Source organism: Etheostoma spectabile, chromosome 9 (assembly GCF_008692095.1).
Source record: "Etheostoma spectabile isolate EspeVRDwgs_2016 chromosome 9, UIUC_Espe_1.0, whole genome shotgun sequence".
NCBI lineage: Eukaryota > Metazoa > Chordata > Actinopteri > Perciformes > Percidae > Etheostoma > Etheostoma spectabile.
The window spans coordinates 34,918,406-34,942,904 of record NC_045741.1 but is presented as its reverse complement, the minus strand read 5'-3'; the positions used below and the strand labels follow the sequence as shown (position 1 = coordinate 34,942,904).

The window sequence follows — 24,499 nt, the reverse complement described above, 5'->3', positions numbered from 1 at the left end:
TTATTTTATGTAACGTTTTTGCCTGTTATGTTCAATTTATCACCAATAAAGACAGATTTTTGTCAACAAAATGTTTTTGTGAACATCAATGACATTCAAAACGGTGATAACTGAAACAGATATACACACACCATGTATACAGGGTGTATATGTATGTATATGTACACATGATGCATGTGTATACACATTTGTATTGCAAACAGACCTAAGTACTACACAGATAAGTACTCTGCACTACCAAAGTGAACCTAAAATAACTATAAAATATATAACACTGTTGTCCAAACCCACACAATCAACAGACCTAGACGGCATCTTGGAGGTTTGTGATCAATACTGTATGGTGATGTCACCAAGTGGTGTCCCAATTCATAGGGGTATGTTTTCACCCCTTACCCCTACCCCTTGGTTTCAAGGGCCAAGGGGTAGGGGTAAGGGCCAAGGGGTAGGGGTAAGGGGAAGGAATGGGATTCAGCCTACATCACTGTATACAATACAATATTAGTATGCATTTGAGACTTCACTTACAGTAATACAGAATATGTTTTTATTTTTTATATATATTTCACAGCCTAATAGTGATGGTTGTTATTTGAAGCGCTGCGCAGTCATTGCGTAATTTCAACCAATCAAAGTGAGGGCGGATGAGTAGCTTTGCTTACTACGTCACATCCGATTCAAACGTCGGCGCGCGCTGTTTCTGTCCCACAATCAACTTTTTGGCTGCTCTCTGCCTACTAGTTACATTATAGTCGTTGACGAAGATACAGTGGTGCCGTTGTAAGAAACAAACGCGTAGCAAGGTGTGACTGTACGCTTCTGAACAGAACATACAGTCTCATTTCTGGTAAGAAAAAGATATATCTACCTATCAAAATTAACACTAGCTAACGTTACCAGGCTAACGTTAAATGTTACCTTTAGCAAAACATACCGCAGAAAACACACAAGCTAACGTTGGCCTCAGATGTCTCTAGTCCAAACCACTACAGAACTAGTCTAAAAACAACTTTGGAACGAAAATACTGATAAACGTATTGTGCTAAATGAAGTCACTTACAGTGACTAACTCGGTGACATTGTTCTTACACTTTGTTTAGTTGTCAGATGTCCTGGCTCCCCTGGTCACTGCTGTCATCATGTCCCAGACCAACACCTCTTTCCTGGACGAGGTGGTGCAATGGAGTCAGGAAACCTGTCGCCAGAAGCTCAAGACTGTCCTGCCAAAACTCACTATATCCTTTTAAACGTAACTCAGTTTATTATTTCAATTTCATGATTCATGGCATCATACGAGTGCTTTCTATAAGAAGAGTTCAGTGATATCCCGGTCGTGTTAAGTTTTGAAATGCACAAACGACTGGAACAGCATAATGTTAAATACAATATTTGTGATTAGGCATATAGTTTCCGATTGAATTTACCTTTTTAATAAGTTGGAGATAGTGTTCCTTATGAATTATAATGGGAAAAAGCCCTCCCCATATGATAATGTTTGGTTAACATTTGGTTTGGTATTTTCTGAGCGAAGCTGGGCACAATTTTTGCGTTTTGCTAATGCTCATCTACCTTTTTTTCTCACTATTGCAATCATGATGTATTTGTCAGGTTTATACATTGGAAATTAATTTGCTGTAATGCTGTTGTTTTCCTTGACTATTTTGCACTCTTTGCATGATAACTCTGAGAGTTGGGATGATCATATACGTAAGTTTGTTGCACAATTTGTAATTACAAACTGCTTACTTTGTGCCTTGAGCACTTTTTGTGATCTAATTATGAACTGTCTCAAAAACAACATCCATGCAGGTATACTGAAGATCATTACGGACATGTTCCTCCCTCATATTGGCTTGTCTGAACTAGAAGATGAGTGCTTTTCCAAGATCTTACCGAAGGTAAACACCATGATGACTGCATATTGTCTAGGACCTATTATGTGAATACCGTTTCTAGCCAAGCATTTGTTAAATAGCACCGAGTGTATGGAGGTCATGGGAAACAGCCTTAAATTATATTTTATCTAAACTTAAAGAACAGCATAATATGTAGTTATTTAATCAGCTAATATAACATTTTACATCTCAAGTAATTTCCAATGTCTGAAGAGGATGACATTTTTTAAGTTATTATTAACTATTTCAGACTTATTTTTTTCTGCAGAATTAGTCACACTAAATTGATGCCTTATGAAAGATTTGTTGTGATTGTGAGGATTAGAACTATAGTTATCTTGTGAATAACTGGTACATATTCATCTTCCCTTAAAAGTGTATTGATTTGTCTGTGTGACTGTTTCTGTCCTTATGTGTCACAAATGGCTGCAGGCAGTGACGATGTTTGACAGTATGATGAAAGAAATCTTGGACCAAGTGGGAGGGCTGTCCAGTCAAAACACTGAACTGTGTTCCTTACTAAGGAACATTCTGCAGGTACTATTTTAATTGCTGACTTTTTGACTTATTACATGTAAATGCTGTTCATTTCAAAATGGTACAAATTAGTGCCTTGCAAGTTGGGGATGTGTATGATATATATTTTCTGAAAAACGTAGTTGTCACTTCAATCCTTACCAATATTTTAATAAGATCCTCGCGTCTGTTTCAGGCAATGGTGCAGATTATTGATGCACTATCCACTTGTGTGCGTCACATTGGAACATTTGAGGAAGCCCCTGACTTGGATGCTATCCGCTCGTTGCCAACTTGTATCCTGAAAGTCCTGAGGGAAACCTTTAAGCACTGCAAGGTTGGTGTGTTTAGTTCACCGCTGGCTGACATTTTAACTAGGGCTTTAACAATACACCAAACCCAGGATTCTGTTCGTATCACGATTTTTCACACACAACAGAGACCTTATTTATTGATATTGATTGATTTCAATATTGATTGATCCAACACCAACGATTTTATTGTACCTTAAAATATTGTTTCCAAAATCATTTCAGTGCTTCATTAACTTGTTCAAATGAGACATAAGAACAATTCCGTTTCCAACCTGTAGGTTGCCACAAACTGTGTTTATTTTGACTTTTTTGAAAGGGTTAAAATTGGATTTTAAACATGTATTAGTAATTACAAGGTTCAGGTGACACTGAGAAGAAAAAAAGAAAAAAATACCTCTTGAAGCACAAACATACCTAGAGGGACTTAGCAGCTCATTTGTTCTTCCTCTTCATTTTGCTCTTTCTTGTTATTGCAATCTTTTATTACCAGGCATAATTATTATCTGAGGTGTAAACAGCTCAAGAGGACCTCTCTAACTGCTCTTTATGTTGCAGGAAACACAACCACTTAGGGAGGCAGGGGAACATAAAATTCAGCCCCAAATGTCTTTAAAGCAATCTTCTTATGAATTTATCTATTTATTTTGTTTGTATGAAAATCTATAAAAATGAAAACAGTGAGTTTAAGCATAACTGCATGTTGTCTTAAGGAGAGTGAGGTGGTTTACTGTGGCCGTCTGTCGCTGGTGGCCGACCTGCTGCAGGGACTCTTCAAAGAGGCCTACTCCCTGCAGAAGGGTTTGTTGGAGCTGCTCGACAGGATCTCCCTGGACAGCAGTGCTTCAGAGGAAGAGGTCTCTGACATTGTAACAGGTGTGTGTGTGCGCGCATCTGTCAGCTTTCCACTGCCACTACCCTTTTGTTATTAAGCCCTACAGTTGTACCTGTATATATTCAATGCAATTTCTTTTTTTAAATCTTTCTCAGTGATTCACAACCTGCTGGATATCTGCTCTATTATCTCCAACTTGGACATAGCACTGCATGCAAACACATGGAAATTCCTCATCAAGTCAGTACAGCAGACACTCATGTTGACTCCTATATTGTGTTACTACATGTATCACTTTGGTATAAGAGTTGGATGGATTTAATAGTTAATTTTGGTTACTTATGTTCAGACAGAGTCTGAAATACCAGTCATTGGTGGAGGAACATCTACATCACGGTGACATCAGCAACAGGCTGTGTGACAACCTGTTGGCCTCCTTTCACAACTGTGTGGAGCTGGGTGAACAGATTAAACATGCTGGTCTGCAGGTAGGGAAGTTCTGATTGGTAGTAGAAAAAAAGGATTTAAAAAAAAAAGATTATAGTTTTTTAACAGCTTTTTACAGTTACAGATGCATGAACTGACTATTATAAGTTTTGTTTTCTTCTAAAATTTGAAAACATTTTGTGTTGGAGTTTTAACAGTATTAACTTATTTGTCTTTGACAATTTTTTTTCACTTGAGAATTAGTGTAAGCTCAATATAAAAAAATTTGAATGTGGTGGACCAAGTACCCATTTGAGCTAGATTCATCACAATGGTGGATATTTCTGTGTTCGTTCCAAAAAAAAGTGACATTTGGGTTTATTCAAGATATAATCTTTGTCACCTTTTTGCATTGATGCTCTTTTGTCCTTTTTAAAGGAGGCAACACAAAGCCCGGAATACAAGCTGTTCCAGAAAACTGCAAAGATGTGTAGATTTTTTGCCAACACTTTGGTTCATTACATAAAGGTACTAAAAATTAGGATGTTCTTGACCTCCTTTTGACTTTATAAAACAATGCACCATCAACACATGTCTGTTACATATTTCATTCTCTCTTCATAAGACAAAACTGCTGATCTTGCATACCACCATTCCTTATGTTTTCTACAGGAATTTAAATTTTTTCTGTCAAAATATTGTTACTGCTTTCATCAACTCTACCTCCAGATCATCAGGTATGTGTGGTTTTAAGTAGCAGATTCAAACTACGTTTTAACCTTTTACTTGACAATTCTTTTACTGTACATTCTTGTCTTTCAGTAAGTTACCTCCCAGTTTGTGTGCTCCAACACTGCCCTCAGCTATATCCGAGGAGCTGAATGCAGCAGCAAGGGTTCCCATGGATGCCCTCGTGCTCCAGCTGTTGCCTTTAAGGCCCTTCGCCGAAGTTGTCCTCCAGCAGGACCTGCGTAAGTTTAAAGCTTGTTCTCTTTTCCCAGATTCTGTTTCCCTTTGCAATGGAGACATTGTTTTATGTACTTTTCTGTGATGAGTGGGTACCAGTTCGTCATTCTAATGCCATAAAGTATATGTACTAGTAATGTGCACTATTTTGGCAGTGTTATACAATAAATATTGTATTACATGTTAATTGTAATTGTCACTGAAAACAATAGTAGTCTGTCTTGTGGCAGTGGACATAAATCAAATTGTAGCTTTAAAGAAAATACTCTCAATTTTGCAAACTTAACAAATAGGGCAATGTTAGTTAAGACTATTCTACCTGTTTTTTGTTTTATTTTCTAAATTGTTGCTGGAGGTGTTTCACAACCATGCGAAATTCTTTTCTTTTTTTATCGTATGTGATAGTGTTGCACAATATTGACAAAATGTGATATTACGATATTGATTATGAATATTACAATATCAATATTAAGTCTGATATTTTCAAACATGTAAAATTACAAAAGTTTCGGGAAAACGCATCGTAACAATATTCATAGATTCATAACAATATTGTGCACAGTGCACAAATCCGTAGTGCGGATGGACTTCAGGTCGGTCGTGAATGAAAATTTTCAATCTATCCCGCTCCAAACTCTGCCTGCAACGCCTTTTATAAAGTTGCGGGATAGCTACCTGGGAGAAATCTGCGGGATAGGATTTGGTACTGCTTGTCAAGTTCATTCAGAAGCTTCTTGAAGACTTTTTTATGCACTGTCTGGACCGGCAACATATCTTTAGCCAAATAGTACTTTATAGCAGCAGTGATTTCGGTATGTCTTTTCAAGTTTTTGAGATAGTATCATATGCATTCATGATTTCTTCTGTTTTGTTGTTTCTGTCTAATTCTTCATCTACACTGAAATTGAAATTGCATTTGCTAAAGCCACCAAACCAAACCTTCATTCAAAGTTGACCGAAACAATAAAACTATGAAAAGCTGTTTTGGGTCCAATTTTCCAACCATCACAACTCTAGTTTTGGTTGAAATGAACACATAATTTACCGATTTACACATGAAAATATGTAGGCTCTGTACATGCTAAAACTACTTTTTTTGTTTTGTTTTTTAAGGGGAGTCTGATTTAACTAGCAACCTATAGCTGTTTCTGATTAAACAAAAAGGTCTTAAATAGGTTTTAAAAAGGCCTATCTCTGTAGGGATCCATTTCATAATGTCAGACACTTATAATAATAACCTAAGCCTTTCAGTGGCAAGTAAAGTACTTTTAGTGGACCAAATTGACGATGCACATTTGCTTAATAGAGTTACATCGCAGCCAGGTCTGTGGTTGCCAGTTACAGCGCTCAGGCTAAATACTGGACCAATTTCAAAGATTTTTGTTTCTATCACTTACACACAAAAACATAGGAAAATAGGGTCCAGGTTGAAAAAAACAAACAGTAGTTAACCTTTTAAAAGGAAGGTTGTCATCATGTTTCTTGCAGTTGACTTGTGCCACAAAACATGCAACATACAATCCAACACTCCATTGCCTTGTTTGTCTTCAGGTTTGACTCCTGAGCATGAGCTTCCTCAGAGTCTTTTGCTGGTGAGTGTCCTGGGTCAGCTCCCCTCCCAACCAGAGGAGGTGCTGCAGCTTTGGCACACTGGCAGCAAGTTCTCAGAGGAAACACCCAGGTAATGAACAGGGAGTTTGATGTCATCAACCGAATTTTATTGTTGAAATTTGGCTTCAAAGAATAGCAGTTAACTCTAAAACTGGCTGGCATGATATTGGTTAATGTTATGAGTGTGGGAAAATATTTAAGAATAATTATAATCATTCAACCTTTGCTTTGTATGCATAATAATAATATTGGTATTCTATTTACCAGTAACAGAACCCAAGGACACTATAGCTTTGAAAAGAAGCATCTTAGATAGTAGTGATTTAGGACTTTAAGGACATGTAGAGTTAAATATTGAATATGCATGTATCTAAATGAGACATGAAGAGTATGTCCACCCCCCCCTCTGTTCTGTCTCCAGGCTTCCTCTCTATCAGGCCATGTTCACTAGTTTCAAGCGATGCTACACTGAGCGTCAGGTACCTGTGCTGTTGCCAGGGGTGATGATGAAGGGTCAGGCCCAGGTCCAGGTCACTCTACACAACCACATCTGTGTGCAACTCTGTGCCAGTGTGGCTGCACTCCCCCCGGTGTACTTCCACGTGCTGGTGAGGTCTACACACGTAACCACATACACTGTATCAGAAGCAGCATCAGTAGAAGAGATTTGACACTGTTTTGCTGATAATGTTGATTATGTTCCATTGTGTATGTTTTAGTTCAGGCATAGTCTCTACCCATTTCCCTCCACACTGGACACAACAACCAAGCAGTTGCCCAATTTTTAAGTGGTAGAAAATAGGGATGCAAATTAAGTTTGACAAGACAGAATGGGAGTTGAGAAGAGAAAGAGAAAGCAAACCTAAACTAAATGTGAAACCAGACATTTTTTCACTTTTTATCTTCAGGCCTCTTATGTCCTTCCATTGGCTTTTATCCTCAAACCTCTGGAGAGAATCTTGTGCATCTTTCTTTATAAAGTAGTAATAGTCACGCAACACACACGTATTTGGCAGAATCCACTGACATGTAATTGGCCAGAGGAACCCCATTGGCAAGCCATCTTGCAAATAATCAAGAATGTTTTCATATGAACAGGGTTTGTTTAGTTGTGGGTGTGGAGTTGGCAACAATGGGGGTTGACCTCACAACAGGGTTACGATCAATCTTGCCAACATTTGTCTTAAATCCATTTGTCCTGAGTCCCTCATGGACGTGACCTGACCTCAAACCAATCTGTACATGGGTGCTTGCCATGAGTTTGACATTATCTAAGTGACAGTATTTTACTAATGATAAGTGATGTTTTCTTGGTCATAGATGTTTAAGTTAGAGCCCTACCAATATGTGGAAAGCCAAGGCATTTTTGGCTAATAGGACTATATGATTTGGGGAAAAAATATGAATCACAATTTTTTTTGCTTAGAATTGATATCATGACTTTTTTGACCATGACAAAACAAAACAAATTGGCAGTACCAAACCAAGGTTATTATAGTTTTGGATTTTTCTACTCTTGAGCCTTCACACTGTTTCATTATTTTTTTTGACTTTTTGTTTTCAAATTCAGTTCAATTAGTTTTAAAAGTGGGTTTGCTATTTTAGCTTAGTTTTTTGTTTTTGAAAATGCTTAGTTTTAGTTTAGTTTTTATTCGGGGAAAGTGGGCTTGGCGTGCTCTTTTACCTTGTTAAGGTAAACTAGGTTAGCCTCCTTGTGTTTGTTTCTCCTCTGTAGGTTACTTTCAAATTCGTGGGAGGTTTCCCTGTAATGAACTTTCCACATATTTTACCACCTTACACTGCAAGGCACTTGCTTTTATCTGACACAGTCATAATCTAATAGGACTCTGCCACTTTTTTCCAACTTTCAGTACTGCCCATAGACCGTTAATATTAGTCTATGGTACCGCCATGAGGCCAGGCGAGGGGCACGGACTATGTTGTGTACATTGTACATGGAATGTCGGAATTCCAGGGGTTCCCAGTCGGAAACTATCCACGTCTATGGGAAATGTCACAGTCGGAAAGATATACCTTAGTGCTCTATGAAAGGCATTGACAAAGATGAAACGTAAGGACATTTACTCGATAATTTTAACCAAACATAGATTTTTCTTGGCACCAATAGCACGTTGCGCATCACCACAAGCCTGTAAACAGAGGCTCCAACGAAGAGAAGGGAGAGCATTGCGCTTGGGAGCACTTTAAAACCTATTTTATACAGCCTGTGTTTAAAACCCACGGAAGAAAGTAATAGCATTTGTGTTGCAGTTGGCTCGTTAAACCAAAGTCATAAATATTCAAATTTATTTAAGAATTAAATTGTGAAGAGGGTGATTCGAGATTGCGATTTTATTTTTTTATTTTTTTTACTGATTAATCGTGCAGGCAGATTGGCCAATATTGGTTTATCACTGACACTGTATTTCCATATACTGGCAAATGGGCATTAACATTTCTAGGCTGCATTGTATCATTATTTGATGGAATTCAACTTTAATATGTTTGTATTTACTGTTACTGTCAACTTTGATTAGAACACATTTATTATTCAAGCATAAAACCAGCCAAAATGTGATCATGTTAAAAACTAATATTGACCTTTATGTCCTTTTAAGTTCCTTTTGTTAGTCTCAAACAATGAACTAGACATCTGCAAAAAATGAAGTAATTGTTGGATTCTAGTTTAAAGTAATTTGTTTATTTTGGAAATCTAATCCCACTCTGGCTGTCGGTTGGGATGCCAGATTTCCTGTCATTCAGGGCATTCAAGTTCTTTCATTTTCATTTCTCCTTTTCCATTTAATTTCGTGGTATGTCTCCTGTGTTTTCTTCCATTTACCCCCACCTCCTTTCCTGTCTCTCTGACTTCCCCTCTTCTTTATCTGTTGCCAGGAGCGTTGTTTGGTTGATACTGTGCTGCAGGCTGATACTCCGACAGCTCTGCTGGCAACAGATGTGTGGTGCTTTGCAGCACGGTAAGAGTGTGTTATCATTAGAAAACGTGTACATTGTGCAGATGTATTTTGATCAGGGTATGCCTCAGTTTCCCAGCATTTCAGGCCCCTTTTCAGCCCCTGTTTCACCAAAGTGTTTTAAACAATTGTTACCAATACAATGTCTACATTATATTGAATCCACTGCTGATTTTATCTTCTCTGCTTACAGGTATGGGACAGCAGAACTCTGTCTACATCATGTCTTCCTCGTTGCTCAGCTGGTGGGTAGAGACTAAGAAAATACATAATACAGTTTAGAGAAAATACATTTTGTGGCCTTGAAAGTTAACAGCCAGTAGCACTTTACAACCCATTTTGTAGACATGAATTATAAAGATGCTCAGTAGACGTTCATATTGTAGACTTACTATATTTTTCAGACATAAATTACAGGTTCTCATCCCACCGTTGGAAATCTTTGCTCTCACCATCTTGTCACTACACGGTCATGGATGTTTCTCCATGTCAATGACCTCTTCCTGAGCACTTTCTAAAATAACTTTAAATCACTTAATCTCTCTCTGTAGGGTTATTAGTAGGGGGTCCTTTGTGCTTTATGTGGCACCCCAACAGAGGTGACAATTGGTGTTGTTGTTGTACCTCTGGGACACATTTTAATAACCTTTTACGTCATTACATCATCAGTTTAGGCTGGATCCGAATCATTTCCACACTTCTCCCCTCCTTCAATTCACCTTTCTTCTACTCTGATGCCCTGTTGATTTTACTCCTCCTGAGCCTTCACACTGTTCCTCACTTCCTCTTTTCTTCTCGCTGTTCTTCCCCAGGTGAAAGCTTGTACCACTGAGTGTTACCAGTCGGTCCACCTGGGCCTGCTACTCAAACGCATGGTTTTCCTCATGACGCCGAACCACCAGGTTAGAAACGCCCGGTTTAACTGAAATTAAAATGAGTTTTTGTCGTTTTCTATTGAAATTCACCCAAAAACAAAGTACATGCTTACTACCATCCCATTTGACAGTTGAACACTGAAAGGCCATAAAAGATGAAAGATGGGGAAATCATTGGAAGAGTGACTTTAATATTGAAAATTGTGTGAACTTTGTAATGCAAGTATTTGACTTAAATCTACCAGTTACACAATACTGACAAAAAAAATAAGTCTCTACTTTGAATATCATTCTGTGTACTGTTTGCATTGTTTCAAAATCCTTCTAGAATAAAGGGGTTTAAAAGGTTGCATTCTTTTGTTATATCCTTATAAGAGAACGATGCCCCTTTTCAAAATTAATACATGTTATTCCTACGGGCTAAGAAAGTCCAAAAATTAGCAAACATGAACAACTCTCCAAAAATAATATAATAATAATAATCATCACCAAATCCAACAAACTAGAATGTTAAAACTCAAATTTGTGATGTTGTCAAGTATAAAAAGTGGAACTTTGCCATAGACTATGATTTGGGAAAGATGTTATTGATGACACAGAGCCCCCAGGGGAATGTTCTGAGTATATGGGAACATTGTTCCAGAACTTAGAGCACTACAATAGAATAAAGCTCATTTGGTATAAAAACAAAAACATATTCATTGCCTATGGATCTGCACCACACATATATAGATTGAACTTTCCCCAGCAATGGAAATAACATACTGGAACTTTTAATTTAGGTGATGTTCCCCTTTAAACATTTAAAGGCGTTTGTAAAAATGTAAACAGAGAAGTATATTTTATATACATACAGATATTTTTTGTTACATATTATAAACCTATAGGTGACATGACAAAACAACAAGCAAGGTGCTGGGTCACGAGAACAGCTTTAGTGCTTCTTTGTGAAAATTCTACAAATCTCAGGAACTTCTCCTGAAGTGATGAACACCATTCTACCAAAAGATATTCCCTCAGATATTTACCCAGCTTTACTCTAATATGTTAATATGTCATCTACCAGTCATAGTTTCTGGTTTTGGATGACACTTGATAATTGTGTCCATACAATAAAAAACACATTCACCTGTACAAGACCATGACTTTGATATCAGGTGATTTTTTTCTCATTAATTTGATTTGATTTTCCAGATGGAGCTGGTAGTGCGTTTCCCACCCTCTGAGGTGGAAAACCTTCCAGTGTGGCGACACATCCTCCTCAGAGCTCTTTCACATGATGCCCGCCACCGCGTAGAGGTGGACATCATTGGCCTTACTCAAAAAGCTCTGACCGACTGGCAGAATGGAGGGTACAAACTAGGACAAGTGGACAAAGTGGTGAGGACCCCGTTAAATAAGAATTCATTTAATTCTCCATGAAGGATATAAAACATAATTGTCAAAAGCTGTTAAATTTAGACGTGGTGAGAAATTAGCCTTCGGTATCTTGAAATGGTTTGGACCATAAAAGTTCACGTGCAGGTGAAAAGTTGTCTGATCATTTGCTAGTCTTGTTGGTTTTAAAAGGATGCACTGTGGAATGTTCTTGATTTCATTTATTGTTGACACATAAATTACCTGTCCTTTCATCCACCTTTAATAATAATCTTCTGCTTCAGGGTGTAGCAGTGTATTTCACAGTCCCTTTGTCCTGCTGCATTCAGTCAGATTCTTGCCAGACTGATTAAATCAAGACGAGAAAACAATGCAAGGAAGCAGGGTGGGGAAATTTGAAACGAAAATTATATACAAAATGTTGTATTTTACTTAGTCCCTCCTGTCTCCAGAACATGGTGCTGTTATCCCTCCTAGCGGTGGTCCGGGTGCAGTCATCTCCTGAGGAACAGTGTGTGTTGTCTGCGATAAGGATAATCACACAGCTCTGGTTCCGAATGAGTCCGGACCAGGTGAGATCTAAATACACACATGCACACACACACACAAGTGTAGTACAAATGCATGACTATTATCCCTGTAACCTGTCGTACTCCAGGTGCAGACCCACCCTGCGCTCCAGAGCACTCTGCAGCTGCTCCTGTCAATATCAACCATTTTAGTGAAAAACCTCGAACCTCAAGTCATTTGTCAGGTATGTGGTTGGTTATCACAGTTAACATTGGACAAATGAAGAATGGAGAACACTTCTTTGACGTGCATGTGCGTTTGCCTGTGTGTGTCCCACCCAGGCTCTGTTGTGTGTGGATGCTGTGGTGTCTCACAAGTGTGCAGATCAGCTGCTGCCTGCTCTGCAGTTCCTCGCCTCTTTAGGGAAGATCTTTGTCCCCCCGGACAGCCAGGTAATGAGACCAGATTATTGCAAATGCCTTTAAGTTCTTTGCGCTCCTATTCAGTTGGTCATTGTAAGTCACTCTACATATCTTTGACCCTGGAAGACTTATGAGTGAGTCCATACGTAATGAGGTTGATTGGGGTTAAAGAGGTAAATTAAAATGTTGATCCTCCTGTTTGTATTTGCCAAATTCATTTGTATTTTCCCAATTTAGTCACTTTCCTCTCTCATGTGTTCATTACGTAAATATGTTTGTGTCAAGAAATACAGTTTGAAACATCTCTTTGGTTTCTTGATTCAATATATGCATTTCTCATTTTTGACATTTCATAAACTAAATAAATTGTATATATGAATAAATACAATTAGTAATCAGTTGAAACTGATACGATTTTTTGAATTTTCTAAATTCTGAAGTCTGCAATGTAATTTCTGTTATATTTTCTCTTTCATACCAACTTTTTTTTATCCCACAGAATCAAATTCTGCCGAGGCTGAGTAACCTGTTTGGAGTCCTGTTGGCTGACCGATCCTGGCTGCTACATCAGCACGCCCTGGAGGCCTTTTCTCAGTTTGCAGAGGTATGGCCAGAACTCAATAGCTGTAATCTTATTTACAGTTTATGCCTCTTCACAAACTCAATAATTTCTTTTGGTTTTTAAGATTACAAACCATGAAGAGGTAATATCCCTGAGTTTGGGTGTGGAAGATACCAAGACGAAGGTGGTGAACTATCTTAGCAAGGTAAGGGGATGCCGACACATTGAGACGAAGATCAACTTGAAATAAAACATATGTATGTAAACAAGGCTGTGCTTTGTTGTAGACGGTTAACGGAAAGGAAGATGTGGCGTCACGGCTACAGCGGCTCAAGCTGGAGTCAGCAGTTATCGAGCAACACAATGAGAGGCTGGAGAACAACAAAGAAATGGCTTCGAACAAACCGGCTGCTGACCATTCAGAGGTTCGTGGTGTCATTAAGTTAAATTAAAACGTAATTGATATGCATGACCACGCATTCCGTTGTTCCACATTTACACTGTCAAGGCCACCCTTGAGTGGCAGCTGGCCAGTACAACACTACCTCCTAGTGTACATCTACCGCTAGGTGGTTTCCTTATGTTTTTATATTTTGATAGTTGACTAAAAACACTTGAAAAGAGAGGGGGATAATATGTAATTAAAGTCCTTGGCTTCCAGTGAGGTTTAAATGTGCACCTACCTATTGGTTGGAGCCCCAACTTCCATTTCCTAGATATATTTTTTCATAAATGTATCAATATGTAAGATTTTAGTGTTTGCAATCCTAACATTTGATATATTTCTAGTAGCCCATTCTTTCCTTAGCAATAACACAAGCACAGTATATTTATTTAGGAAAGAACTTTAGTAAAATTACATAATTTTCTGCTCAGCAAGTCAAAATTTAATTTGTACAAGCAATATTTCTGCCTTGTTTGGTGTAAAATTGAATCATGTTGATGTAACTCTTCCTCCATCTCAGCCATGCCCAAAGAGAGCTCGGCAGGAGACCAGTCCAGAGGAGTACAGGCGCTACATCCACACAGCTGAGAGTGCTCTGAAAGCCCTTCAGGCTCTCACCGAAGATAAAGCCAACAGTACTGAACCACCGCCACGGTGGCTGGAATCCAGACTACAGGAGCTCCAGACCCTCATAACCCACATCAGCACAGCCAGACACTCAACCTAGCGACTTCATGTATAGTGAACTTAATAAATCACAGTCTGGGCCTGTATACCCTTTGCTGCTGAAAAGTCTCTTCAATTTTAAACCGGTAAGTTTGGATTGATATTGTTTATTAAACTTGTTTGAATACAAATCATTGTTTGTGTTTTAATTTAGCACTATTTTATGAAAGGTAAGCCTAAAGAAATTCCTGTATTGAGTATCGATATTGGCTAAAATAGAAGCTTTTTCTGTCAGCTTGTTTATGTCTACCTGTTGGTAGTCCTGAACAATTGCAATCACGTCATAAATATAAATCTAACAAATATCTTATAAAAACAGGGTCATATTTGACACTGCAAAATCTTTACTTCCCCAGCAACCAAAAGCTCATAAATTACGTAATTTCTATCATACATTCATTCAAAGTGCAAGCCTTTTGTAAATCAATCCTGACACACTGAGTTGTGTCTTGCCCAAAAAGTATCTATTGATTTTCATGCCAAGTGTGAAATTGGCACGTTAAAAAAAAAACGTTAGTAGATGAAAACAAGATGACTTTCACTCATATCGAGGTGACTATTATCAGTTGGCAAACAATTAAACATGGCTTCATTTGTCCAAGTTCAGCACCATCCTATAAGCTTCCAGTACCTTAATGAACAGACGGATAATGTCTGGGAACCAACAGAATAGAGATAAAGTCTGTCCATCATTATCTTACTGCATCATGCAGGTAACCCCCAGCTGACTGTCTCTGAAAGGAGGATTTGAGTTTTCAGGTGGTCAAGTCTTTGTTCCAGATGAAGCAGACGGATGAAACATCACCAGACATTCTCTTCTTCCCAGTTCAGGTCATCTCCATCTCCCCAGCCATCGGTTTCAGTCTTAGAGAGGAAAAAGAGAAGAAAAAAAAATTAAACAAACTTTAATGCCTCATTGCCTTTGCAATCATTAAGACAGAAAAGGCCAATTTTTAAACAATGAGTAAAACTTGAACATCCCATTACAAGCATCATCTTTTGGCTTATTCATCACTGCTTTTGTATTTCTAATGTCTTTATTTAGTTTACATAACACATTTCAAACTGCTTGGTTACACAAATTTAGGTTGTTGTAAAAATAGTGTTTACTAGTAGATTGGATGTGGATGGCTGCTCTATCTCTGTATCCCCTCAAGTACGCAACCTGGGTGTCATCATGGACTCCACCCTTTCCTTCCAACAGCACATCAAAAACACTACTAAAACTGCCTTCTACCATCTCAAGAACATCTCCAGACTCCGAAAGTGGCTTTCCACTTCTGTAGCTGAGACCCTCATCCACTCCTTCATCACCTCCCGTCTTGACTACTGCAACGGTCTCCTTTTTGGTCTGCCTAGCAAGTCTATTGACAGACTTCAGTATGTCCAGAACTCTGCGGCTAGGTTGCTCACCCACACAAAACTTGGTCTTCACATCACTCCCATCCTGAAGAAGCTCCACTGGCTGCCAATTAAGTCCCGGATTAAATATAAAATTCTCCTACTGACATACAAATCTCTCCATGGACCTGCACCTCAGTACCTAACAGATCTGCTCCACCCATACACTCAGTCACGGTCCCTGCGGTCCTCTGACAAGGACCTGCTTACTGTCCCTAATTCCAGGCTCAGGACATTTGGTGACAGAGCCTTCTGTGTCAGTGCACCATCGCTCTGGAACAAGCTTCCCCTTGACATTCACTCTGCCTCCTCTATTATAACCTTTAAAACCCAGCTTAAAACATACCTCTCACTGAGGCTTATGGAATCTCTCCTGGCCTCTAAACTTCATCTCTTAACCCCCCCCCCCTCCCCCTTAATCAAAATCCCAGGAAATAAAAGAAAGACACAAAAACTCAACACACCACCAGACTCACTCACCTCAGTCAGGTTGTCAACTGCGAACTTGGCAGTGAGTGTTACAGTATCGATGGATGAGTCAACCTGCAGATATTTAGTGTTTTCTGAAGCATCGCTCACACTGCCCTCGTCCAGTGGCAGCAGAGTTGGAGAGGACAGTATGATGTCCGGCACCATGTCTGCAAACAAATCCAGCTCTGGGTCCGGCGCTTCCTTTTTCTTCACCTTAATGGTGAACTCCTCCCCAAGACCTCCTCTCCCACCATTCTTTTGTGGCACTCTAGGTTTGGGCTTGGTGTTCAATGGGTTGTGTGAGTCTTTCTCTTCTTGAGCCCAGCCATCGCAGGAAGTGGTCTTGCTCTGTGTGGGTGGTCGCAGTGTTGAGGTCAACTTAAGGGGTTCAGAGGCACCCAGCCTCAGAGGTTCCGGATCATGCTTTACAGGCCTCAAAGTGTTGCCTCTGGGCGGTGTGAGAATAACTGGGTGTGATAAAGGAGCTGTAGGGGAGAGATCTGAGGTAGGTTCAGTGTCCTCAATGTTGTTCCACGGCTCGTCTTCCAAGGGCGGGTGTGAAAGTGGCGGTCTGCTGCTGTCTGGACCTTCTCTCTCTGAGGCCTGAATGTGGATCTGGACTGACTGTCCATCTCTGCTCTCGCTCTCTTCAGGGTCGCTCCAGTCAGGCCAGTCCTCCACTGGACCGTCAGGCTGCTCTGGGCTGGATGACAGTAGCTCCATCTCACTGTCCTGATGAAAGCCGTTCAAAGGTAGAGACATCTTTCTACTGACCTCTGAAACATGTCATACAGAAACGGACAGAGATTCAGACGCAGCAACGTTAAACTGTAAATAAAACTAAAAATATTAGTGTGGGGGGGTCATACCTGATTTTGGTGGCAGAGAGTAACTTATTGGTCTCACCCTACGCCTCCTAAGCTACCTATGTGACCCAGGACCAGGCCTTCAGTCCCTGACGGTCTGGGGGACATATTCAAGACTTTTGAAGGCTGGGCCATCTGAGGGTGGAAGCCTCCAACTATATGGACAGGTGAAGCTAAAGAACAGATGCAAGTAAGATTAGTGTTGACCAAATGTTTATTATAGGGATGATAACTGATACTTAATAACTAACAGACAAGCATTCTACTACTGTATACCTTCAGCTTATCCACAATACTGCAGCAAGGGTTCCTCTGTAGTCAGTCAGATTCTCCCTGAACTGGTTTTACTTGTACTACAATGCAATATTTTGGAAGGCGTATACTGTCTAGAACAGCGTTATTAGGTCAGTGTTGCTTACTTTCAGGAGTGACCTCTGTAGACTTGGTAAAGTTGGGTGTGGTGCGTTTAAAGACCTTGGTCCTCTCTCCACCAACCACCACCTGAGCCCCCAACAAGGGCACCAACACAGCCAGACTCTGCAGCGTCATGGCAACCAGGGAATCATTGGTGTCTCTCATTCCTAACAAAACCTGCAGCCAGGAATACAACATAAATAACTTATCTAACAAAGAGAATTGCCTAAGGACATTTAGGTTCACACCACACACACACGCACGCACACTTCCAGTCTTTATGCTAAGCTAATCTTCTCCTGGCTCTAGCAACATAAGTAATGCTTAAACATGAGCAGGATATTGCTCTCTAAGCATAGTTCCAAAATGTCAAACTATTCCTTTAAACTTAGCTCAGTGTTTATCATTGAGCTAAAACATTCTGCTCTTGTGTCAGCACTCCACCTGAGGTAGGATCTGGTTTTTGAGTTCATCGTGGGAGAAGTACTCAGCGTAGATGTGGATGTGAGCCAGCAACACGATCCGGATGTGTTCCTCGTTGATCTTGAAGTGCTTAAGAAGCTGAGGAATCACATGTTTACGGTAAAGGGACAAAGACAGCAGGCAATGTTCATCGTTGCTGCCGCCACTGGAATCTGTCCGTACAGAGAGAAGCGTGAGCAACCAGCACGTAGATTATCACACAACAATCATGTCTGGCAGAAGGCTTCTCTCTCTTTAAATCAGAGTTTTTATTAGCAGTAACAGTATGAGTTCTACAAAAATCCCATCCTACCCTTCTTTGGCCTTAGAAGATGAGGCAAGAAGCTTTTCACAGCCATGGGTTCTGCAAAAACAAGAGAGTTGAGGAGTTTGGGGACAAGGCGTGAAGCTATCAGCTCTTCAGGGACACTCTGGACCCGGTCGAGAAGAAACCTACACAAACAAACAGAATGAGCATATTAAGGGGATCCTTGGGCAATTACAATTAAATATAAAAACTATACATAATTTAAGTATGGGAATGTATGACAAACACTACTTGAAATTTCCAATTGTCTACCTACAAATCTGAGAGTAATATATCTAACAAAGTCTATATATATATTTTAAAAGATTTGTAAATCAAGACCATATTCTCACTTAAAGAATTCATTCTTTTCTTCTTCCGTCTTCATGGTCAGACTCTTCAGAAAATTCCTCACTTCCAAAAAGTCGTTCCTATTAATAAAAACACATGTAGTGTTTCTAAAAACAAATCCTTTTCAGTAAGTACTGGTAACAGCAGAAGCGAACACAACCGCACTTACCTGAAAAAGTCATGAGTCAGCAAGGAGCTGAGAGGGGGTCGAGACAAGGGGTCAGAGTTGAGCAGGCCTGTCTGCAAAGTCTCCTGCAGACTGTCGTACAGCTCCTGTGACACTGGAAACAACAGAGGAAAGAGAAGGATGAACAAGGATGAGGAGGTACCTGGATGTACTGATAACATTAGACAAGATGCAAAGTTCCGGTCATTAGTAAAACACGGCTGTCAATAAATCGGGGATCAACAAAGTATTTCTGATTCTGTGGCAATTACAAAACCATCACTCTACTCACCGTAGCCATTCAGGAGAGGGATGAGGGTCTCTACCATCATTCCAAAAGAGAAAGAGTCCCGAGAGTGAGCATTTTTATCCGGAAGCATTTTAAAGCCCTCAGCCTGTCAACAACATGTTTCATGAGAACGTGTCAACAAAAAAAGCAGACTTTTAGAAGTTCTCCCATTTTTCCTTTGCAACCTTTAATTCACTTACCTGCTCTTCTGTTGGAACGCAGCTGGCCTCTCTCACGTTCTGAATGCTTGCAAGAAACTGAGAATATGAAGAAAATGAAATATCAAAACATAAAACTGATTGTTTACAAATATCTGACAAGGGTACTTTTAATTTTTGGAAGAACCAAAATAAATGACACACACAGACGGCCTCTTGGATACATTCTACCTATTATTCAATCTCTTACCTCAGGCGTTGCTTCGGAGAACTTGCAGACAGTCTCCATCCCTCCCAGTTTCCAATGACCATCTTCACCGACAAATACAGATGAAATGCAGATGTTGTTGTGGCTTGATTTGCCCTGGTGGTTGAGGAAGACAAGTCAGGAATTCATGCACAGCTGTTTAACACAGACAGAAACTAACCTACAGCTACTGTAAAACATGAAGCAGCACCACGGTAGTTACTTTTCATAATGATACCATCTGGCCAACTTGTTTTTCCTTTCTCTCATTCATTACCCATCACATCATAACCACATGTATTAAGAAAATTGGCTCCTTCCTGCTTCTTTTTGCTCACCCTCTCGTGCAGAAACACAAGTGCCTGCAGGAGGTCATAGATGCCTGCGCAGATTTCCTCTGGGGAGAGACTGTCCAACAGCAGTTCCAGAGGCTGCACACGCTCTGTCACCAAGTGGATGTCGCCATCCTGCACTGAGCACGACAGGAAACGCAGCAGACATGGGTGCCTCAAGGTCTTCAGGTGCTGCAGGAAATCAAAAGTATTTCTTTATTTCACAAAAAAAGTAGGCTACATGTCACGCAGCTGATGGAATGCTCCATGAGTAGGAACTGATTATGCAGCATGAGTGCCAAAGCCAGAGAAAAAGCTCATGTACACATTGCTGACAGTGGAAGGCTGCAATACATCATCTGGTGATATTGGTTTTATGGAAATGTTATGTCATGATGATAGCGAATTTGGTGGTAGGTTTCCTGAGCGAGCAGAAATACATTTGCTTCTGCAACGGCCAGTGTGATATCATATCAGAATGAGTCTTTGGTATAACTACCTTGGCAGCTTTGTTGACTTTATCCTCATTGCCACGCTTGTGAACAAACACGGAGGCAGGCTTTCCATCCTGGAGCATTGCCGAGTACATGGTGAGTCCGGAGGGCAGGGTCAGAAGCGGCTCCTCCAGGGTAAAGCTCCGCAACGCGCTGCTCTCTGCACCCATGGCCGCGCTTGTTCCTGTAACCTGGGAGACAATGTAGCGAAACACAGGGACATAACTAACACTTGTAAGTCAAACGTAATATGTGGCAATTCGAGGTTGTCAGTCGTTAAGCACGCAAACATACAGACGTATTATAGAGTACAGTTGACACACTGATACCTGTTTGGCTGTACTTGCTGTACCGCTGCTGTGTGAGAAGTTAGCTAGTGTTAGTTATCTAACATTAGCTGGCTAACCTCGGAGCTACGTTAGCCAGCTAGTCATTGCTATGCCTGTCGGTTGCCCTTCCGCTTCCAAACAATCATGCTAAACGCGGCGTGGCTCAAAATTAAATACGTAATTTTACAAAAGGATTAAAGTGTAAACAGCATAAATTCCTATTCACTTCTTGACGAATCAACGATGCTAACGTGGAGGGAGGGAAAGCTGCGCTGTAAACACGGAGTCTTCCGGTAAAAGACGGAACCACAGAGCAGGGGACCGTGTTACTCTAAAACATGTAAGAAATTAGTCACTGTCGCTAAGGCTTATTTGCTAAACGTTCAGGTAATTTGCCTAACGTTAAGGTTTTGAAAAATAGATTTTTATAAATTAGCACTCGTATCACTCAGGAATTAAATATTAGCCTACATTAATCCGCTTAATTCTAAGTTTTAAAATCATACAAATCCACCAACACCCCTGCTTCAAAAGCTAATGGTTGCATCCAAGGTGGTGCGAGATAACGCAGGTGTGCACGCGGAAAGGTGACTACAATGTGTGACTACAATATGTGACTAAAATGAAAATAAAAACGATCTAAAATTGATCTTAAAAATGTCCGTGGTCTTGCAGATGATAATTATACCACAGGGTCGTGAACTGTGGTGACTTAAGGTCACACACTATACTATGACTTTTTTTTAATTATTACCTTTTTGACATATTTTTCAACATAGCTACTATGCAAACTGTGTGTTTTTTTTAACATTCTTTACTATTACTTTTTGTATCACTTTTGTTCATTCATCTACGTATATTCTTCACATAGTTCTGGTATTTGTTATCTTTGCTATCTTATTGTATTTCATCTTTTTTTTTATATTTCTAGCATATTTCTTGTCTTTTTGGTTTGTGTGTGAGTTTGCATGTTTGTATCTCCAACTTGCTGCTTGTAATAGAGTAATTTACCTATTTATCTAGCTATTTTGTCAACATACTACAATACTTTTTGATCACTTTGTCAAAACACACACACACATATATATTATTATATATATATATATATATATATATATATATATATATATATATATATATATATATATATATATATTGTTGTGTTCAAAATAGTAGCAGTCCAACATCACTAACTTCATAAATCATTTTTGGTAGAAGTGTTTTTTTACATGGCAAATAATGGCAATGGCAATTTACTATTAAGTGTTAGAGAGTCATAGGAAACCAACAGACCCAACAGTCATGACATGCATGCTGCTTATTCTGTGTATCTGAATCTGTAATTGAAAGGGGCATGTTCAAAATAATAGCAGTATCGTGTTCAGTTAGTGCAATGATTGATTCTGTGAAGAACAACAGGTGTCAATTATGGCCCATATTTAAGGAAGGAAGGAAGCAAATGTTGTGCATGCTGGTTATAGTGCAGTTCACACTGAAATGTGAAATGGGTTGTTCAGACATTTCTCTGAGGAATAGCAAACTTTGATTAAAAAGTTGATTGGAGAGGGGACAACATACAAAGAACTGCAGAAAAGTATAGGCTGCTCAATCAAAAGGATTTCAAATGCCTTGAAATGGCATCCAAAGTCTGAACGACATGGGGAAAAAACGGCCAACTAACATTTGAATGTATCGAAGAATAACCCAAATGTCAAAAGCTGAACAAATGATCAGCTCCAGGAAAATCAAAGTCCCATTACTGAATAGGTTGAAATTTGCCAAAGGACACATTGACTGACTAAAGGAGAAATGGTGCAACATTCTGTGACTGATGAGAGCACAATTGTTCATTTTTGGGTCAGTAGACAGTAAAGCATGGTGGTACAAAAATCATGTAATGGCCATGTTTCTCATACTGTGGTGTTGGGCCTATTTATCACCTACCAGGGATCATGGATCACTTTCAACACATAGCGAGCAAAGTCTTGGTTCCAGATGAACTAGATAGATGTTATGGAGCGGCCAGCCCAATCCCCGGACCTCAATCCCATAGAAAACTTGTGGGGTGACATCAAAAATGCTGTTTCTGAGGAAAACCCCAGTAATGCAGAGGAACTGTGGAATGCAGTTCAATCGTCCTGGGATGGAATACCTGTTCACAAGTGCCAGGAGTTGGTCGACTCCATGCAACACAGATGTGAAGCAGTTCTCAGAGTTTATGGTTATGCAACTAAATAATAGTGCAGTGATTCAAAGTAAAGCAAACCTTGAGCTATTTTCAGTTTATACAGTAAATGTTTGAGTGAAAAATGCAAATACTATTTCTTTTTTTGAACAGCCTAATATTACTTTTTCTTCACTTTCTGTGAAAGTAGAACACAAACCTGATCAATTTTGGTCATGTTTTGATTTAGAATTGAATGTGAAGCGTTCCCAATGCATTGATAGTATGGAATAAAAAACTTTTTGAGCATTATTCACTTTTTTAAACATACTGGTGTTTGTGTGTGTGCATGCATCTCTGCATTTGACCCATCCCTCAAGGGAGCAGTGGGCAGCCATTTCCAGCGCCTGGGGACCAACTCCAGATCTGAGCCAGTGTGTTGGTCAAGGGCACTGACTAACAAACCTAGTACATATTTTTTGAAGAAAGCCAGCTGTATCATAAAGGACCCCGCTCACCCTGGACATCACCTGTCACAACCACCCCCCCCCCCCCTCCTCAACCGCCCTCTGGAATAAGATACAGGACAATCAGATCCAGAACCAACAGACTAAAAAATGCTTTTCCCCCAGGCAGTCAAAAGCACAAACCCTCCTCTCCACTTTCTCCCTCTACAATGACTTGTGTGCAATAAACCCCAAAAAACAGGAAGTGCAATAACATTATGTATATAGTGCCACCTCATTGTGTTTATTTATCTTGACTGTTACATTTTATTATAAAAAAAGTCTATTTTGTTTTTTTAATATTTTACTATTTAAATTTTCTATTTTGTTTACTATTTTAATTTTTAAATTTTAAATTTCTGTTTGTCTGGAATTTAACTCTCATATTGAAAGCTGCTAAACTGTGTTTCGTTCTTGAAAACTATCATGTTGAAAACAATGATAAAAGTCATAGTATGTCAAAAAAAATTGATAAAAAGTCATAGTATGGCATGTTGAAAAAACTGATAAAAAAGTCATAGTATATGTTGAAAAAAAGGATAAAGTAACAGTATTTTTTTTAAAGTGATAAAAAAGTCACAGTATATGTGTAAAAAACTGAGAAAATAGTCATAGTATGTTAAAGTGACAAAAAAGGCACCTTATAGTATGTCGAAAAAAATGATAATAATTCACAGTGTAGAACTTTGGTTGGTACAGACTAACACTAAGATTCTACTTCTATTTTTAGTTCATATTTTTAATTCTATTGTACTTTAGGAATGTTCCACTTCTTGTCTTAAAAATGCAATTTTTTGCATTATGTACCACTTTGAATTGCCACTCTGTGTGAAAATATATACAGTATATAAACACCTGGCCTCACTTACAGTATTCTGAAGAGATAATGTTTTCAATGTAGTGGGTCTATTAACATGCTGTCATATTCATGCATTTACATATTAAATACATGAAAGCCCAATAAGTTAATAATATGGTTGTATCAGACTCAAGCACACTTAACAACTCAGCACAAAAGTCAGTTGTTATTTCAGTTTCAGAAATTGTTTTGGTTTCCTCTTTACAAGGAAACAGCAACATCTTATGGGCC

The 24,499-nt window shown here is 39.3% G+C and overlaps 2 protein-coding genes across 3 annotated transcripts; one reads left to right on the top strand and one right to left on the bottom strand.

Moving 5' to 3' along the window:
* The first annotated feature begins 682 nt into the window (after positions 1 to 682).
* On the top strand, positions 683 to 14,579 carry firrm (fignl1 interacting regulator of recombination and mitosis). Of its 2 annotated transcripts, none has more exons than XM_032525686.1 (25): positions 683 to 847; positions 1,108 to 1,235; positions 1,668 to 1,707; positions 1,810 to 1,898; positions 2,328 to 2,432; positions 2,608 to 2,748; positions 3,436 to 3,598; positions 3,713 to 3,797; positions 3,907 to 4,045; positions 4,422 to 4,511; positions 4,656 to 4,720; positions 4,806 to 4,954; positions 6,501 to 6,630; positions 6,982 to 7,168; positions 9,456 to 9,538; positions 9,729 to 9,780; positions 10,348 to 10,437; positions 11,605 to 11,790; positions 12,240 to 12,359; positions 12,446 to 12,541; positions 12,639 to 12,749; positions 13,219 to 13,323; positions 13,406 to 13,486; positions 13,569 to 13,706; positions 14,247 to 14,579. In XM_032525686.1, the coding sequence occupies exons 2-25, from the start codon at positions 1,140 to 1,142 to the stop codon at positions 14,451 to 14,453; spliced, it is 2,748 nt and encodes a 915-aa protein (XP_032381577.1). In that variant the 5' UTR covers positions 683 to 847; positions 1,108 to 1,139; the 3' UTR covers positions 14,454 to 14,579. The 2 variants fall into 2 exon arrangements, with proteins under 2 accessions (XP_032381577.1, XP_032381578.1); XM_032525687.1 differs by having other exon boundaries at positions 1,101 to 1,235.
* A 194-nt stretch (positions 14,580 to 14,773) lies between these two features.
* Positions 14,774 to 21,019, bottom strand: scyl3 (SCY1-like, kinase-like 3). The gene is made up of 15 exons (XM_032525688.1): positions 20,740 to 21,019; positions 20,416 to 20,601; positions 19,923 to 20,108; positions 19,588 to 19,701; positions 19,380 to 19,436; positions 19,183 to 19,285; positions 18,894 to 19,005; positions 18,727 to 18,804; positions 18,380 to 18,519; positions 18,049 to 18,239; positions 17,610 to 17,781; positions 17,269 to 17,363; positions 17,194 to 17,203; positions 16,334 to 17,100; positions 14,774 to 15,316 (listed from the first exon to the last, which is right to left on the bottom strand). The coding sequence occupies exons 2-15, from the start codon at positions 20,578 to 20,580 to the stop codon at positions 15,254 to 15,256; spliced, it is 2,253 nt and encodes a 750-aa protein (XP_032381579.1). The 5' UTR covers positions 20,581 to 20,601; positions 20,740 to 21,019; the 3' UTR covers positions 14,774 to 15,253.
* Positions 21,020 to 24,499: the final 3,480 nt, after the last annotated feature.